At 34.7% G+C, this 15,612-nt stretch overlaps 3 protein-coding genes across 5 annotated transcripts; 1 reads left to right on the top strand and 2 right to left on the bottom strand.

The window, feature by feature from the left end:
- Positions 1-1,008: 1,008 nt before the first annotated feature.
- LOC111492986 (bZIP transcription factor 53-like) lies at positions 1,009-2,377 on the top strand. Its single transcript, XM_023142545.1, has one exon. The coding sequence runs from the start codon at positions 1,587-1,589 to the stop codon at positions 2,013-2,015; it is 429 nt and encodes a 142-aa protein (XP_022998313.1). The 5' UTR covers positions 1,009-1,586; the 3' UTR covers positions 2,016-2,377.
- A 1,910-nt stretch (positions 2,378-4,287) lies between these two features.
- On the bottom strand, positions 4,288-11,890 carry LOC111492820 (histone-lysine N-methyltransferase EZA1). 3 transcript variants are annotated; one of them, XM_023142290.1, is made up of 17 exons: positions 11,734-11,890; positions 11,264-11,356; positions 10,883-11,157; positions 10,534-10,695; positions 10,051-10,135; positions 9,732-9,884; positions 9,203-9,250; positions 9,041-9,112; positions 7,926-8,608; positions 7,389-7,542; positions 6,907-7,127; positions 6,593-6,724; positions 6,018-6,105; positions 5,891-5,938; positions 5,690-5,818; positions 4,876-4,953; positions 4,288-4,771 (listed from the first exon to the last, which is right to left on the bottom strand). In XM_023142290.1, the coding sequence occupies exons 1-17, from the start codon at positions 11,770-11,772 to the stop codon at positions 4,580-4,582; spliced, it is 2,652 nt and encodes an 883-aa protein (XP_022998058.1). In that variant the 5' UTR covers positions 11,773-11,890; the 3' UTR covers positions 4,288-4,579. The 3 variants fall into 3 exon arrangements, with proteins under 3 accessions (XP_022998058.1, XP_022998059.1, XP_022998060.1); XM_023142291.1 differs by having other exon boundaries at positions 6,907-7,121; XM_023142292.1 differs by lacking the exons at positions 11,264-11,356; positions 11,734-11,890 and having other exon boundaries at positions 10,534-10,700; positions 10,883-11,019.
- Positions 11,891-12,868: 978 nt separating this feature from the next.
- On the bottom strand, positions 12,869-13,732 carry LOC111493212. Its single transcript, XM_023142859.1, has 2 exons — positions 13,423-13,732; positions 12,869-13,342 (listed from the first exon to the last, which is right to left on the bottom strand). Exons 1-2 carry the CDS (start codon positions 13,729-13,731, stop codon positions 12,869-12,871), a joined length of 783 nt encoding a protein of 260 aa, XP_022998627.1. The 5' UTR covers position 13,732.
- Between the last annotated feature and the right edge of the window lie 1,880 nt (positions 13,733-15,612).

Here is a 15,612-nt window from a genome sequence, read left to right as displayed (position 1 = left end):
TTTTAAGAATATCAATTTAATATAAATCTTAACTAAATTAATAAAAAAAAAATTAACTTTTTACTCTTAAAAATTAGAAAAAATTAAAACCTTTAAAAATATTTTTGTTACCATCTTAATATTTGTAGATTATATAGTTTTTATCCTAAAAAATTTACGATTTTTTTATAAAAAATAAAGGTGTTGATTCTTTAAAACTAGATATTAATGATTTTTTTAATTCAAAAATATTTTTGAAATTCTAAGTTTAATTATTTATAAATAAAATTTTGAAACTTTATTTAAAATTTAAAATTTATGAATATCTTTATTAATTTAATTACTAATATTAATTGGAATTGGGCAAAATATTTTATATATATGTATGAAAAGTCAAGAAGCCCCTCCATACATGTTTATAGACGCAAAAGCAATTGGCTGTCTCTTGGGTGTAGCACAGGCATGCCTTTTATTTATTTATTAATATTATTTTCCACTTTTTAATCGTTTCCTTGCCTTTAAGAAATGTAATTAAAAAATTCATAAAATAAAATATAAATATTTATAATCATTCTCTAAATTAGCCGATCGAAGACTTTTATCATCTAATCGTATTTATTCATTGTATTTTTTAAAGGGTATATATCATGTGTTTTTGTGAGGGGAGCTTTTTAAATATAATTTTTAAAATTAAATAAATTAATTTTATATGCTAATAAAATCATACGGTAAATAAATGCAACCATTGGAGTTTAGTAATAAATAATTACAAAGATTATTGTAAAAAAAATATAAATTTTAACTATTTTATTTAATGAAAATTATGAAAAAAAAGACAAGTGGACAGTAAGCGACAGTTACTTCCATGCTGTCGTCATCTCCCATGCCAGCTATGACACCGACGGGATGTCTTAAAATTACGTTTTTCTCATTTTTTTAATTAAATATCCGAATTATTTAGTTGAGCCCTTCACGTTCCTCGCCTATAAAAGCCCCTCTCCACGCCTTGCCTAACCTTCTTTCGCCTCGCATTTTGCTCGCATTTCCTACCAATAAGCTAAGTCTCCTTTTTCCTTATTCTTTTTCTCTCTTTTCAAGTTTTTTTTCCTTTTCTTCTTTCTTTCCTTGTTCTTGCGTTGCTTTTCCAATTCGAATATTTGAGATTCTGTTTGTTGAAATCTTTATCGGAGTTCTTGATTCGCTCTCGATTTTGTGGTTTTTCGATCTCTTTGGCTGTTCCTTGTTCATTTCTCGTCCTCCGTGTTTCTCTGTTGCTCTGGTTTGACGATTCGGGGTTAAGTACTTCGTTCCTAGGGTTTTGTTGGTTACCTCGATGATTTTAGGCTTTCTATGACGTTATCTTTACTAAGGCGACGTATTCGTATCCTCCACTCGTTTTCGGTTGTGTTTCTGTACTGGTTCTACGTCTTCTCATGAACTAATCGCCTAATTCGTCGTGGTGGAATTTGATTCATCTCTTCTTACGGTAGCTGAGTTGTCAATCGGAAGATTCATTTGATTTTTATCAGATTAGAAACTAATAACTTTTGACTCGAGAAGATTATTTGGTAATATTTTGGCGGGAAGTCCTTGAAGGAGAGAATTGTATGGCTTCTATTCCAAGGCAAACCAGCTTGGGTTCTAATGGAGGTTCGCCACCTGCCATTCCTGATGAGAGGAAGAGGAAGCGGATGCAATCTAACAGAGAATCGGCTCGGAGATCTCGGATGAGGAAGCAGAAGCAAGTGGAGGATCTCACGGGCGAGGTTAGCCGATTGCAAATTGCGAATAATCAGCTTCTGCAAAGCATTGGTGCCAAGGAGCAAGCGTTTGTCCAGGTCGACAACATGAACAATGTCCTCAGGGCTCAAGCTATGGAGCTGACTGATCGTCTGCGGTCCCTGAACTCGGTCCTTCAGATTGTGGAGGAGGTTAGCGGACTTGCTATGGATATCCCTGAAATTCCTGATCCTCTCTTGAAGCCGTGGGAGTTCTCTCGGCCAGTTCTGCCCGCTGCTGACATGTTTCTATGTTAAGTCAAGTCCCTCTTAAAGCCACACTTGCGAGTCTTTTGTCTAGTGGTCGTTTGTGAATTTATCGCAGATCTTAGTATTCTGCTATGTGTTGGTGTTTGCGTGTCATGTAATAGAGGTTGTGTATCTGCAAGTATAGTCGAGAAAAGTCTACCACCTACATGTGTTTTTGGTTTATGGTTATTGATAATCTGATATTATCTGTATTCAAATTCTATGTTTGCTCTAGCGATTTCCCACTGGGTAATTGCAGAACGCAAGATGTTAGTGGATACCATTGACGTAGAATTTGGTCTTATGTATTGAATATTGTTAATGCAAAGCGCTCTGCTGCTTCCTATTAATTCTGCAGCTCGTTACATGCCTCTTGTATGTTGCTATTAGAACTTCTGCTGTTAGTTCTGATCTGTGTCCAATCCAATTTTCTATCTCTATTACAAATTTGATTTGGACTGTCAGGAATTTGCCGCCTTTCGTTTTGAATTGGTGCATTACAGTTGAATCAAAAAGTCTCGTGGTTGATTCTGGTTCGTGGCTATCCCAGATGATAAAGAATATGCTGGAGAAACCCAGGTGCGTACTGTGGCTTATACTAATCCATTATGTAATCATTCATGGGGTTGATTTTTCTTCATTGAATGTGTTCGATTTTATCCTCGGTATTCTTCCTCGAACCTTCTTTCTAATTTATTTGGAGCTTCTCTCTGGACTTTATCAATGTTGTTTGCCGCTGGATATTTGTAGGGTGGAGTTGGTAGGAAATTGGAAAAAGGTAGAAATACTGTGAATATGGTCTCCTTTAATTAATGCTTTATTTAATTTCCTACAAGTCAAAGTAATCTTAAAACTCCATATGCTAATTTTTCAATTGCTTATCTTTGAACAAATTTGACCTGCTTGCCCCTTGGTTCCGTGGGCAATTTAGCTTATCCAATGTGTTAAATCGTCTTATTCCACTTCCACAATATGCTGATTCTTTTCTTCTTTTCTTCATAAAATAATCATGTTCTCTAAAATAGTCTTCTCTTGACAAATGGCATAGATGTAGAGAATTGCGTGTTTCAACGTAATTTTCTATTTTCTATGGCCTCTGTTCCCTTAATAAATGGGTTCGTTACAATACAAAAAGTGAAACGTTTATACAATTTATCTCTCCTTTCAACTGTACAAAACTGCTCACTGCTTAAACTCATTTAATAATATTATTGGCATATGTCGTTTAGTTTCTTGTGATTGCCCTTTTTAAATATTATGGAGCTATTTTACAAACTGTTTTTTGGTTTCTAGAACATAAATCTAGCGTGTTATTGTTAATTGCTTTTTAGAAGAAGTCATCCCAGGTTCTTTAAAGTATTTTTATATAAGTTTATTATGATTATTGAACATTTAAGTGGATATTATTTCTGAGTTTTATCGTTTGAAATATTAGTCAAGGTGAATTATTTTTGTTAAAAGTATATCTTTGCATAGAACTTTCCCAGTTCAATCTTTTCTCAATATTGGAAGCATCTTTAAAGTTGGAGTTTTTTTTTTTTTTGGGCTCTGGAAAAGAAGAGAATAATAATTACCTTTAAGCATTTGGAATAAGTTTTGATTAGATAAATATGTATATTTACTTGTTATTATTAATCTAAGAATGTTATCATTTTTTCTCAATAAATAATCACAAGTGGGAGGTAAACAAAGTCAATAAAATATTCTCTATTTTCTAATATAAAATATTTTGAATTGAATTCATTTTTTTTCTTTTGGAAATAGCTTGATTTCTCAATTAAGACTGAGTTAAAGAGATATATATACATATACATACACACCTTTTTCACATGTGAAACGACTTGATTTGTCAACTAAAATCAAATTAGAAGGGATGTACATATGTATATATATACCTCCATTGTTTTCAACATGTGAAATGGCTTGATTATATATATATATATATATATATATATAAAAGGAGACATTTAAAACCTGAAACTGTTAAGAGAAATTACTAATAAATTAACTAGTTGAGGTCCAAGATAGCAAAATGAACTCATTTGATAAATTTGGCTTGTTTTTCTATTCACCACATGATGCAATATTACGCCAAGAAAAAAAACTAATAGAAATCAAATATATAACTTAGTTTATCCTAATCTATAAATCTAAACTTTCAGGATTAGCTACAATGATAAGCTACCTAATAGTACTAATAAGAACACAACTAATCATATAGAAAAGTTCATAATATAAGAATGAATAGAAAGGCAAATTTGGTCCCAATAATCAAAAATCCTAAACTGAAAAACCAAACCAACAATCATTTCAATCCAGCACCATTAAGATACAAGCTAGTTTGTCTATGTGCAAATCAGTTTGCCCGATTTGCATAAAATGATACTGAATCGGGGTATACAATTACATAATGTTCATTATTTCTCACATTTTATTAGCGTTTTATATTATATCCTAGAATAATCCTATGCATATTAACATATATGGTTGTTTCTATAACTTCTTAAAAGCATAATAGGTAGCAAGCATGGACACGGACATGGTTTATGCATCCAAACCTTGCCAATGGCAAATCAATGAGATTGGTGTTTCTTTGCTCTCCCTTGGGAAACTGAGCCATCGTCTCTCTTGGAACCCTCAGGTCTTCGAGCCCATGCAGGCGCTTGATCGGGTCCATAGCGGTAATCATAGAAAAGCTCTTCACTAGCATCAATATGCTCCTTGGCAAAAATGCCTACCCTATGATCTCCTGCCACCAACATTACCTGTTCAAGCCAGCAAAAAAAGTGAGCTATTTCCTTTGCAGAAGTACAACGAGAACTGAGAATTTCAGATTTCATGGGAGATTCCCGATACCAGCTTAGCTTACCTTCGCGTAACAGTTGGGGTTTGATGAATGATTTGCAAACTTTAGCTTGTCTCCTTTACGATAGGCATCTAGAACATACTGTGGAAATAGAAAACTAGAATAATGTTGCAATGGAATTTGTAGTGAGGGTCCAGTTCACAAAGTATCCTAATTAATATTATTATATATATATAAATAATAGGAGAAAAAAAAGATGAAGTTATTTCCGTAAATGCATTCAACCAACTCCAATCCTTTTACCTATTAACATCTTAGAAGATTTCACAAAAAACCCATCTCACTTAGTTTTTTACTTTTTGGAAATATATTAGCTAAAGTGTTTTTATACTTGATATGTTCCTTGGATTATTTACCATTGGTATTCAAGCTCTTATTTTTGCAACTTTAGCTGCGGCTTATATAGGCGAATTCATGGAGGGTCATCATTGATTAGTGTTCGAAATTGTTTTTTTTTTTTTTTTTTAAAGCTTAGACCAAGGCAATGTATACCTGATTCAAGATAATCTAGGGAACATAAATATACAAATAATATAAAAATAAAAAGGGTATATACTATCTAGGGAGTAAGAGTAATAGGAAAAATAAAATTACGCTATTCTTCAAAAATTGTAAAAAAGCTCTAGACGATCGAACAAAAGAACAAAAATAATAAACTATATGAACTTGGATTAATCAAATATTGATATTTCTAAGCAAAGATTTGGACTAATTCGTTCTAGGCAAGGATTCGGACTAATTCGTCCATATATATATATGTATATACAGAAAGCTGTAGAATATGTATATGGCATAAACGTGAAAGAAGCCCATTTACCTGATCATTCAAGTCAAAAAGGAAAGAAGAGTTTGCACGATCGTAAATTTTCCCACGCTTATCTGCTTCTCGATGTGAGATTAATTCCCCTGTATACTCTCCAAGATAATCATTCTTGTTGACGGAGTTCTGAAATCAAATTTTCCCCTGGTTCAGAATATTATTTGAACACAAGAATAGAATACAAAGCTAGTGTATGACCTTCAAAAACGCTCCCCATCCAGCAACATCAGACTTGGACAGGAGAATCTGGAAATTGAGAAAATAATGTATACAATTCTTGAATTAATTCCAATAGATTGAAGTATTTAAACGTTAAATTTCTCACTCTCTGCTGTTGCCTTAGGAGGAGCCGCATGTTACCACACTGGCCATCTCCCTGTCTAGGTGGCTCTCCCAGTGAACCGTCGCCACAACTATGAAAATTGGACATATAGGCAGCATTGTCAGGGACCAGAAAGTTATTTACAACCAGATGAAATATAGATGTCAAACACAAGTTCTATCGGACCAATTTTGGACTGTTAATCACTTATGTGTGTGTTCGTGCTTAAAAATACTCATGTTTCCTGCAGAAATAAGTTAACAGGTTGATAGGTTGATCATATTAGATTAAGAAAATGTTCGAACTTCCCATGGCATCAATGTACTAAGTATAACAATGTGAAATTCCGTTCCCTGGAAGATTAACTAATGAAATCTCTATAAATAATATATCTAAAAGTGTTCTCTTTCATGTGGAATATACTGGCCCCAAAATAAATCCCAGTGAACCAAGATGGACCAAAAGTGTGGTGAACTTCAGTGAAGTTGCTAGCAAACTTCTGCATTAATATTCACCGATATATATGAATAAATGCATATCCATCAGAAGTTGAAGTAAATTGTTTCGAGACCCAATACCTGACCCAACAATTTCGGCATACATCAGGGTCACATTCACGTCCCGCGGCAAAACATGGGCACTGCCTGCTTCTGCATTGACTCTTAGCACAGTGACATCCCCTGAACCTATTTTTGCAACTTTTTGAGCACCTGAAATGAAATTTAAATGCTGGTTTAACTGTGGCCTTTCCAGAAGGAAAGTCTCGTAAATGTCAGGCAACTAAAAAAGCTTAACTAGCAAGAGCATACAATAGATTGAAGTACAGTTCAACACGGGGGTGGGGGGTGGGGTGCAATTATGAACTAAAAACCAAGCATTAGAAAAATCATACCCACAATATTTTTCACAGCAGGTTCCATTATGAAGACAAGGGCATTGCTTTCCACATGAAGACAAGCATCCACACGGTGCATATTGTTTACAAGATTGATTTTTTCCATCAGCAATCCTTTTCCAAAATGATGGATGACCAGCAGATTTCCAAGAATACTTGAGCTTCCGTGCCTTTCCTCGTTTACGGAGTAGCCGTGATCTAGTTCGCATGTCCTGTTCCTAACACAAGAAAGAAGAGGTGAGGGAAAATGCTTAGATTTTGTTTTTTTTTTCAGTGATGCAAAGTAACAAGATGAAATGATAAAGATGAGTTCTTCAATAGTGTAATTACAAAAAATTGCAGAAATAACAAAGTTAAGAAATTTAGTACTTCTTAAAATATGAGAAACATTAATATAAATACACCCCCCCGCCCCTCCAAAAGAAAAATCTCAAGGGAAAAAATGTTTTAATTCTTGTTTTCATTTATGTGCAGTTTACCTTATAGTCAATATCAGTTTTTCCATTGTCATCTGCATTTGAGTTTAGCGTGCTGTTCGATCTTTGGGAAGTTGAAGCTCCACCATTGTGCATGTAATTGAATACCTCCATGCAAGTCTTCAATCCAGAGAGTAGGTTTCTAGATATGAGGCAACTACAACCAAAATTTTAAATATAGAAATCAAAAAAGTCTCGAGGAAACAATACGATTAGTCTACAACTGTTGTTAGAATAGACTTGAGTTCCATTTAGAGAAACAAATATAAATGCGACTCTAATTAAGCAAGATCTTGTCCCAAAATTTCATATTGTTTCATGTGAAATTCATGATGAGCAGAGAATAGCTGACCAATCAAGTTCTAGCTATACATCCATATATTCCAAAGTTACGCAGGGAGATTAGCGTCTCAAATGATCTTCCTAGCCTCAAAACCAATATCAAATTTTATTGGATAGCTAATCCCTTATCCTTTTCAACTGAAGGCATTGACTACCATCTCGTATCCATAAGCATCTCAAGTAAGTCTAAGGACCCACCTGTTTCTTCCAAATATCTCTATTCCCTTCATGTACAATTCTTTTTCCATGAGCTTCCACAACGAACTTTCACACGTTCCTTCAACTTGTTCATTGACAGCTTCAACCGACAACTTCGAGGTTGACAATTCTTTGACTTCTACAGTGCTATACCTGCCAGTGTCCAAATTATCACATGAAGTAATATCTGAGGGAGGAACTTTCTCCTTAGCTTGTCCGGTGGCTTCACTCAAGGATATATCATTCCTTTGAAGTTCAATTTTTTGAAGTCCATGTATATCCTCATGATTATATCTGGTGATGGTAATATTGCAGAGTCCAGGGATGGTGTCAGTAGGGGCATTTACAACATCCGTGGCTGACAACATTTTTTGTTTCTTGCAATCTGAAGAATTGTTAGAAATTAGTTCAGGGTCATTTGACGCTGAAACCTTATTTTGGTGCTCCACGGCTCTCTGCTTGGTCCCAGTTTCAGGACTGATAGCAGTTCCTACAGAAGCATCTGAATTTAAGCCTATGGTCGTCTCAGTCACAGAAATGGATTCAGGAGTAATGGATATCAGTTTTTCAGCAAGACATCTTTCATTCTGTACGATGTCAGCATCAACATGAGCACTTAACTCTTCAGGTTTGGATGATCTTGGTCTCTTGTTACTTCGTTCTGGAGTTTTCCCTTGTGTTTGCTGCAAGCAATGAATATATGGAAATAACATTAAGGATCTGTCAAGTATCTTAATGTAAAGAAGCAGACATGGACATTGAACCTGAAAACAACTTTGCAAGAACAACAACTATATTGCCGGATTTGGCTAGTTATAGATGCATGTAAGGAAGCCAAGAAAACTATACGAGTAAAAGATGATGCTATTAACAATATAGCAGACGAGCGCTCAGAAAATTCAGCATGCCATCAACTATTTGTCTCATTGCGTATCTTACAACAATTAAGCATATCAAACTCCAATATGATGCAGAATACTCCTTCCTTTTGTTCACCAATTATAGATAATTTCTGAAACAACTGGGTCATATCAGTGGTATGAGTTGGATGGAAAATTTATGAGGTGCTAAGTGGTTTGTGCTAGAAAACATCAAGAGACAAGAAGAAACTTTACCTTAAGGAAACATTGGTTACTGCAAGGTTTTCTTTCTTCCTCATGTTCAGGCCAATAAAGCAGCTTTTCAATCTGTGAAACAAGATTCTCGGTAAACTCGTTGATAATAAGACAATTACACAAGCTACAAAAGGAAACGAGAACGTAGACACAGTTGCTTACAGGATAGGTTAACGATTGAGAGCACCCATGTAGACGGCAATCAAATAGCTGTCAGTAGGATGCAATACAACAGGTGAGCAAAAGAATGATCAGAAACCACTAAATGTGTACGTCTAGAAATTTTAATTATTATGATTAAACTGTCATTTTTAGTCCCTAAACTATAACTCACTTTCAGCTTACTATATAATCATCTAAACTTCGATTTGTCTTTAAGTTTTTAGCTGATATTAAATGGGTCATTCCTCTTTATTATTAGGAGGATTGCCTGGTTTTAGTTCGTGGCTATTATATTTGCAGCGGAAGCTAGCCCAATTGAATTTTAAGATAACTAAAAATGGCCCTACTTACAGGAAAATCTGTACGACATGGATTAGAATTTCAAAGAATCAACTAGAATTTCAAAGAATCAACTAGAATTTCAAAAACTCTGAGGACCAAAATGAAAAGCAAAAAGTGTTCGAAACTATTCTAAACATTATTGCTTAAACAAATAAGAATGAGAACGGAAAAACTAAAAATCGCTTACCATACAGCGACGGCAAAAGAGGTTATCAAAAGAATCTAATGTTGAACTGAGGCTCTTGTATAAAGATATTCCATTGTTGGACTTCAATTCTTCCAAAGCTTTAGAACTTGAATCCGTTTTGCAATTCCTTTCCTTAAGGACATTAAACCGCTCCTGAAAATCTCAGAAAAGTTGTGACTCAAGCAATAGGAAAAAGGATGGACACTTGAAATTTAGTTTTTTGACAGTTCAAACTTGTACGTAACATACAAATATGTATTCACTTATAGATGCATGACTATTCAGCACTAGTTTATGTTGCCCTTTTTAACCACATTACCTGGATTTCTGAAGTGGTACAGCCAATGGAATGACTTAAAATTTGAAGTACATCCTCGCCTACTCCATGTTCCTGAATAATAATCCTGGAAAATGCAACAAAAAAAAGAATTGACCTTAACAGCTCTACGTCTGTTTTAAAACAATAAATAACCAGGCAAAGCCACTTCAATTTATCTAATATATTTGAGTCATGCATTGCCTCCTCCCACAGAAAGCCTCAAACAACAGGTCAATCTCATTTGGTCTCCAAAATAGAAGTGTATCAATAATCTAGGAATACAATAAAGAAACAGGAAGACATGTACGAATGGTTGAAAATACTGGGAACTAAAATGTGCTTCTCCAGGTATGAAATGACCAACACACACACACACAAAAAAAAAAAAAAAAATCTAGAAATCACCCCTGAATAATTAGGCAGAAGAACAAGAAATACAGTTCATAATAAACCAGGCATCAAGCAATATCTAATTAAGCTTACTGTAGAACACGGTCTTCACCCTCAGAAAACTCATGTTTTTCATCCTCGGGTTCTGCAAGTTCTTCCTCACTGTCACTACAGATCAAGGCTTCACTGCCATGCTGGTCATAATAAATGCGTCTTCTTCCGACTACCGACTGGTCCTCAGCCATTCTCTGATTCCTGTGCTGTGAGAGACAAATTTGAGATGGATATGATAGAAACACCACAACAAAGTACATATTATTTACTATATTTCTATCTTTCCTTCTTGTGAAACAGAGACAACTTCAAGAATATAAATTATTAGACTGCTAAAGCTAATTTTAAGAGAGAACAATTGAGCAAAGTATCTCAAACAATGGTATACCTGTCCAAAAATATCCACGTTGTGTAAGGAGGTAATCTCTCAACGTATGGAAGTTTAATACTGATGGAGTATACTACCTCCTGATTGTTAATGTAGTCTTTATCTTCAGAACCAGAAGCAATCCCAGATAACTTACAAAGAGGAAGCTCCATTCTTGAGAGAAGCATTTTTCCGTTCCTACTTTCTTCTACAAATGACGGAACATGTCTAGAAGTTGCAGACATAACCAGAGCAACGTTGCTTGCAAGCCTCAGTGCATTGCTCTCAAGCTTCATCTGCACAAGCATACTATGAATTTTGCCTTTTCTCTTTTTCATGGATGTAGAAGGCTTGCCCTAGTTTAAAAGAAATCTCGAATCAAACAAAATTTCTGCAACATACCTTTACTGAAACAACTCTCTCGGCTTGAATTTGCCTTTTGAGCGAATTTACCCGATTTGTCAAGGACTCAATACCAAAATTCGATTTGTCTCCCTATGAAATTGCAATAGAATGGGGTAAAATACATAGATGTACCATCATATACTCAGGAACCAAATGAAACAATTAAATTCTCAAATAAAAAGCTTAGATCAGATCACTTAATCAACTCTTTCATTGCAACAAATTTTCGCGGGAAAAAACAAGGAATACAAAAACCATTACGGTTGTGTCGCATACATCAACCAGCCAAAAGCATACGAACTTCCGTCGTATCATCTCTAGAACCTCGAATTCCGCAATCACAATCCAATTTCATTCGGATACTAAACAAAAGGATCACCGATTGCTTGCTTAAACGATCGTGAAATTAAAAGAAAGAAAAAAGTGCAAGGAAAGGGGATGTGTTAGAGAAAGAGAAAGAGACTGACAGTGAATTTGGCGTCGGAGTCGATTTGCTTGGACGCCATGGTTGGCACATCGAGAGTGGGACTGTAACACAATCGAGGTTGAGGAAGAAGAAGAAGAGAGGCCGAGTCTGAAGCCGACACGTACGGAGGACAGTGACGTGGCTCCACTCAGATATAGGAATCCGGGACGATTTTGTGCACTCAAATTCAAGAAAAAATTTATTCCAAGTTTCCGCTGGGTCCTTCAACTATTCAGTAATTATGCTGAATGCCCTTTTCACTTGTCCTATTTCTCAAATTCATCGACCTCCTTAAATTATTGAGTAATTGCGGCAAATGCCCATTTCTCTTCGAAATTACAACCTTCGAACAATTTTGCACCGTTTAGAGATGTCCATCGGGTAGAGACCGAAAGGATTCTCCGTTCCTATCTCTGCCACCTATTTCATTCTACATCCTACAAAATTCTTCATTTATTTTTGTGGAAATTCCTTTAAAAACATGGGAGATTTTATTATTTTTTAAAATTAATTATTTTAAAATTTTCATTTTTTAATATAATCTTTTTTATAAAAAACATAATTATTTTTAATAAATCAATATATAAAATGTAGCTTAACTTAATTTTTCAAAATTTAAATTTTAATATTAAAACATTTTAACAATTACAAAAAAATATAATACATCTTTAAACATTACCATAACAGATTTATAATTAACTAATTTATTTTTTAATATCACTAAAAATAATAAATTTGTATTTTACTTTATAATATGGGTTTAAAATATATTTACATTAAAAGAAGTGGGGAATTGAACTGGGCGAGGACGGGGAATATAAACTTGTCCCCGACCCTATTTATCTAAATGAAAAAACATGTTCTCCACTCCCTTTCTCGTTTTCTATCTAAACTAGGAATCTCCTTTGTGTTTGGGGGTAAAATAGACATTTTTAATTAAAAGTAAGAAAGCGAAACTACAAAAATAATTTAAAATTATAACCGTCAATTATGATCAAGCGTATAATTTTTTAAAATTAATATTAAACTGATAATCAAACAATTGCATTAATTTAAAATATATGTTAATTACCATTAAATACAATGTATGCAATTATATGGTAATAAATCTAATTACTATTCTACATAAAAACAATTTAGACATTATCCTCAAGAACAACTTCATAGCTTTTAGATTGTTTTCTTAAGAAGAGAACCTTATCCAAAAACTGAGCAACAGATTTAACGATCTTTGCAATTCCAACGGCAACGTTGACATAATACAAGCACCAACCCAAAAAGTCCACCGGACCCAATTCCTCCGCGGCCATCAACCACTTTCGTTCCGCCACGACCACCAACGCCTCCGCTTCATCCCTTAGCCGCCACCACCAGAGGCCGCCGAAGCTCAACGTAGTCGCTGTCGTCTCAAACCACCTCTCTTTTTGGGATTCCCCAAATACGGTGTCGTCTACCACTGGCTTCACCACCATCCTTGTCCAATGCACTACAGATTCATGAAGTCCTAAAAAGAACAATATCCTGCTCCACAAGCCGCCCTCGATGCGGCTGACAATTGTGTCGCTGAGGCCCATCGATAAGCTTCCCTCGATCCCGACACCGACACACACCTATCGTTAACAAATGTGAATAGATTATTGCTTGACATCGAATTAAATTTTTTGGGTTGAGTTGGATTGTTTTAACGTACCTGAAAAGTACAGAGGAGAATCCAAGCAGCGTAGAGACGTGGTTGGGAGACGTGGCCGGGAAAGTTAGCGTGGAGAATGGATTTACCGGTGAGGGAATGGAGGAGGGCGGAGACGATAACGAAAGCAACGAGAAGGAAGAGAAGAGGAGAATTGAGGTAGAAAATGAGAGAGAGCAACAATGGCGGCGGGGCGGGGAGATATAGGGCGGAGGAGAGGCGGAGGAGGAGGAGGAAGGAGAGGGGAAGCAAGAGGCCAAGAAGGTTGACGGCGAAGAGATGAAACAAAAAGAAAGGTTTTAGAGCTTCCATGGTGGCAACTTTGGTTTTGAGAAGACAAAGAATTGGATTGGTTTATAAATATATATATACATTTCTTTCAGTAATGTTTATAAAATTTAGGGAATAATCTTGTTATCATAAAGTGGATGCCACGTCCACGATGATGAGTTGACTTAGACTTGTCCAATAATCATTATATTATATACAACCATCGGAAACATGCTGGATTTGTAAACGATATAGCGTTCCCGATCGAAAATGACGACTCCTTTAAAAAAACGAAGTTATTCAATTTCTTTTTCTCAAATCAGTCCCGTTTCGATGGCCCGACGAGTCATCTACTTAAAGCAGTGTGCCTCTCCTTGAATTATTTGGTCATGTAATTGAATACAAAGAACAAAATGCATTTCGACCCATCATAGTTCTCAATCATTTCGTGCCACCAGGTGTGGCTGACCATCTATGATGGTGGGAGTGAATATACAGGGAAGAAGCTTAGAAAGCTCGACCAGGGAGAAAAAATGTGGCCGAACCCAAAAAAATAAAAATAAAAACTTAGTGGATTGGATTAAACCGGATTGAGTATATAATTGTGTGTTTCATATACTTAGAGGAACTCACGAAACGAATATATTTTTTTGCATAAAGTATAACTAAGAGATATCTATAAGGCAGACCAAAGTTTTGAAAGTCTACCTCATCTCCATCTCTGCCCCATCTTGTCAACTTTTCCCTATCCGATAGTTATATGTTTTTAGCCGTTGTTGTTGCCTTTTTGCTTGCATCACATCTAACATCAATTTCAATCTCTCAAATCTTGCTTTCAAAATTTTCTTTCGACTCCGTTTTCTAAAACTTTCTTCTTGAACAAGGGCTAGAGGCTTGAGCATACGCATTTGACCGTAGGCAATCCAAAAATGAATTAACTTAACTCACTGGGAGTAAGTGTTGTATAATCGCAAGTCCACTATCATCAAAAGTGCGATTATCACAAGTTGTATAGCAAAAATCGATGAAGAAACTTTATATATATTAACCTTCATTAAAAAAAATATATATATATTTATAGAAATATATATTGATACTTTATTGATTTATCAATTAAATTGAAAATATAATATCATAATTATAGAGACTAAAATTATTTTATTTTAGATCGAACTTTTTTTAATCTTTAATTTCTTGAGTTTAAAAATTCAAATTAATTTTTTCCTGGACTTATACAAGTAGTTGGGCCAATGAAGAAATTGGAGCATCTGTGCTCTTGGGCCTATTTGTGCCATGATCTTATTTTTATTATTATTTTTTAATTTTCTATATATATATATATATATATATATATATTTGTTTTAAAATTGAGTTTAGATTTATTCTAAAATTTTAAAATATTATTTAGATTACTTTTTAAGCCTAATTTGGCTAAAATTTGCATGAAGAATTGATTATGGACTATGTAATTTTGGCAATAATTCTTATAAGAAAAATTCAAATATGGAAATTTCTTTCAAAATTTGGTAATTTAAATTTTTTTGAAATCGGGTCCAAATCGTTTAAAGGGTCGATCATGTGAGATCTCACATCAATTACAAAGAGGAACAAAAGTCTTCCTTATATAGATGTGGAAATCTCTCATTAATAGACATGTTTTAATGAGCCAAAGTGAACAGTATCAGTCATTGGTAAAGTTAGGCTGTCACAAATGGTATTAAGTCACAAGAACGTTGGACCCTCAAGGGGTGAATTGTGAGATCTTCATCAGTTCATCTCTCCCTGGTAGATACGTTTTAAAATCGTATCAGTAGTAGAAGCTAACACAAGTCGTAACTCATTCTTTCGTAATGAAGTTCGGTCTAATTTAGTCCTGTTCGAGATAGAATTTGGCAAATATAAAGATAAAAAGAGGATAAAAAT

The sequence above is a fragment of the Cucurbita maxima genome, unplaced genomic scaffold (assembly GCF_002738345.1).
Source record: "Cucurbita maxima cultivar Rimu unplaced genomic scaffold, Cmax_1.0 Cma_Scf00018, whole genome shotgun sequence".
In the NCBI taxonomy this organism is placed as follows: domain Eukaryota; kingdom Viridiplantae; phylum Streptophyta; class Magnoliopsida; order Cucurbitales; family Cucurbitaceae; genus Cucurbita; species Cucurbita maxima.
The sequence above is the reverse complement of the archived record's forward strand: the minus strand, read 5'-3'. Positions and strand labels throughout refer to the sequence as shown.

Excerpts from the sequence above, each read along its gene's own strand:
- LOC111492820 (XM_023142290.1), bottom strand. The coding sequence starts at position 11,772 with ATGGCGTCCAAGCAAATCGACTCCGACGCCAAATTCACT. Across the intron at positions 11,357-11,733 it reads ACTCCGACGCCAAATTCACT|GGAGACAAATCGAATTTTGG; the intron begins GTCAGTCTCTTT and ends GCAATTTCATAG. Across the intron at positions 5,939-6,017 it reads TCCTAAGGCAACAGCAGAGA|ATTCTCCTGTCCAAGTCTGA; the intron begins GTGAGAAATTTA and ends CTCAATTTCCAG.
- LOC111493212 (XM_023142859.1), bottom strand. The coding sequence starts at position 13,731 with ATGGAAGCTCTAAAACCTTTCTTTTTGTTTCATCTCTTCGCCGTCAAC. Across the intron at positions 13,343-13,422 it reads TTCTCCTCTGTACTTTTCAG|GTGTGTGTCGGTGTCGGGAT; the intron begins GTACGTTAAAAC and ends TGTTAACGATAG.
- LOC111492986 (XM_023142545.1), top strand. The coding sequence starts at position 1,587 with ATGGCTTCTATTCCAAGGCAAACCAGCTTGGGTTCTAATGGAGGTTCG.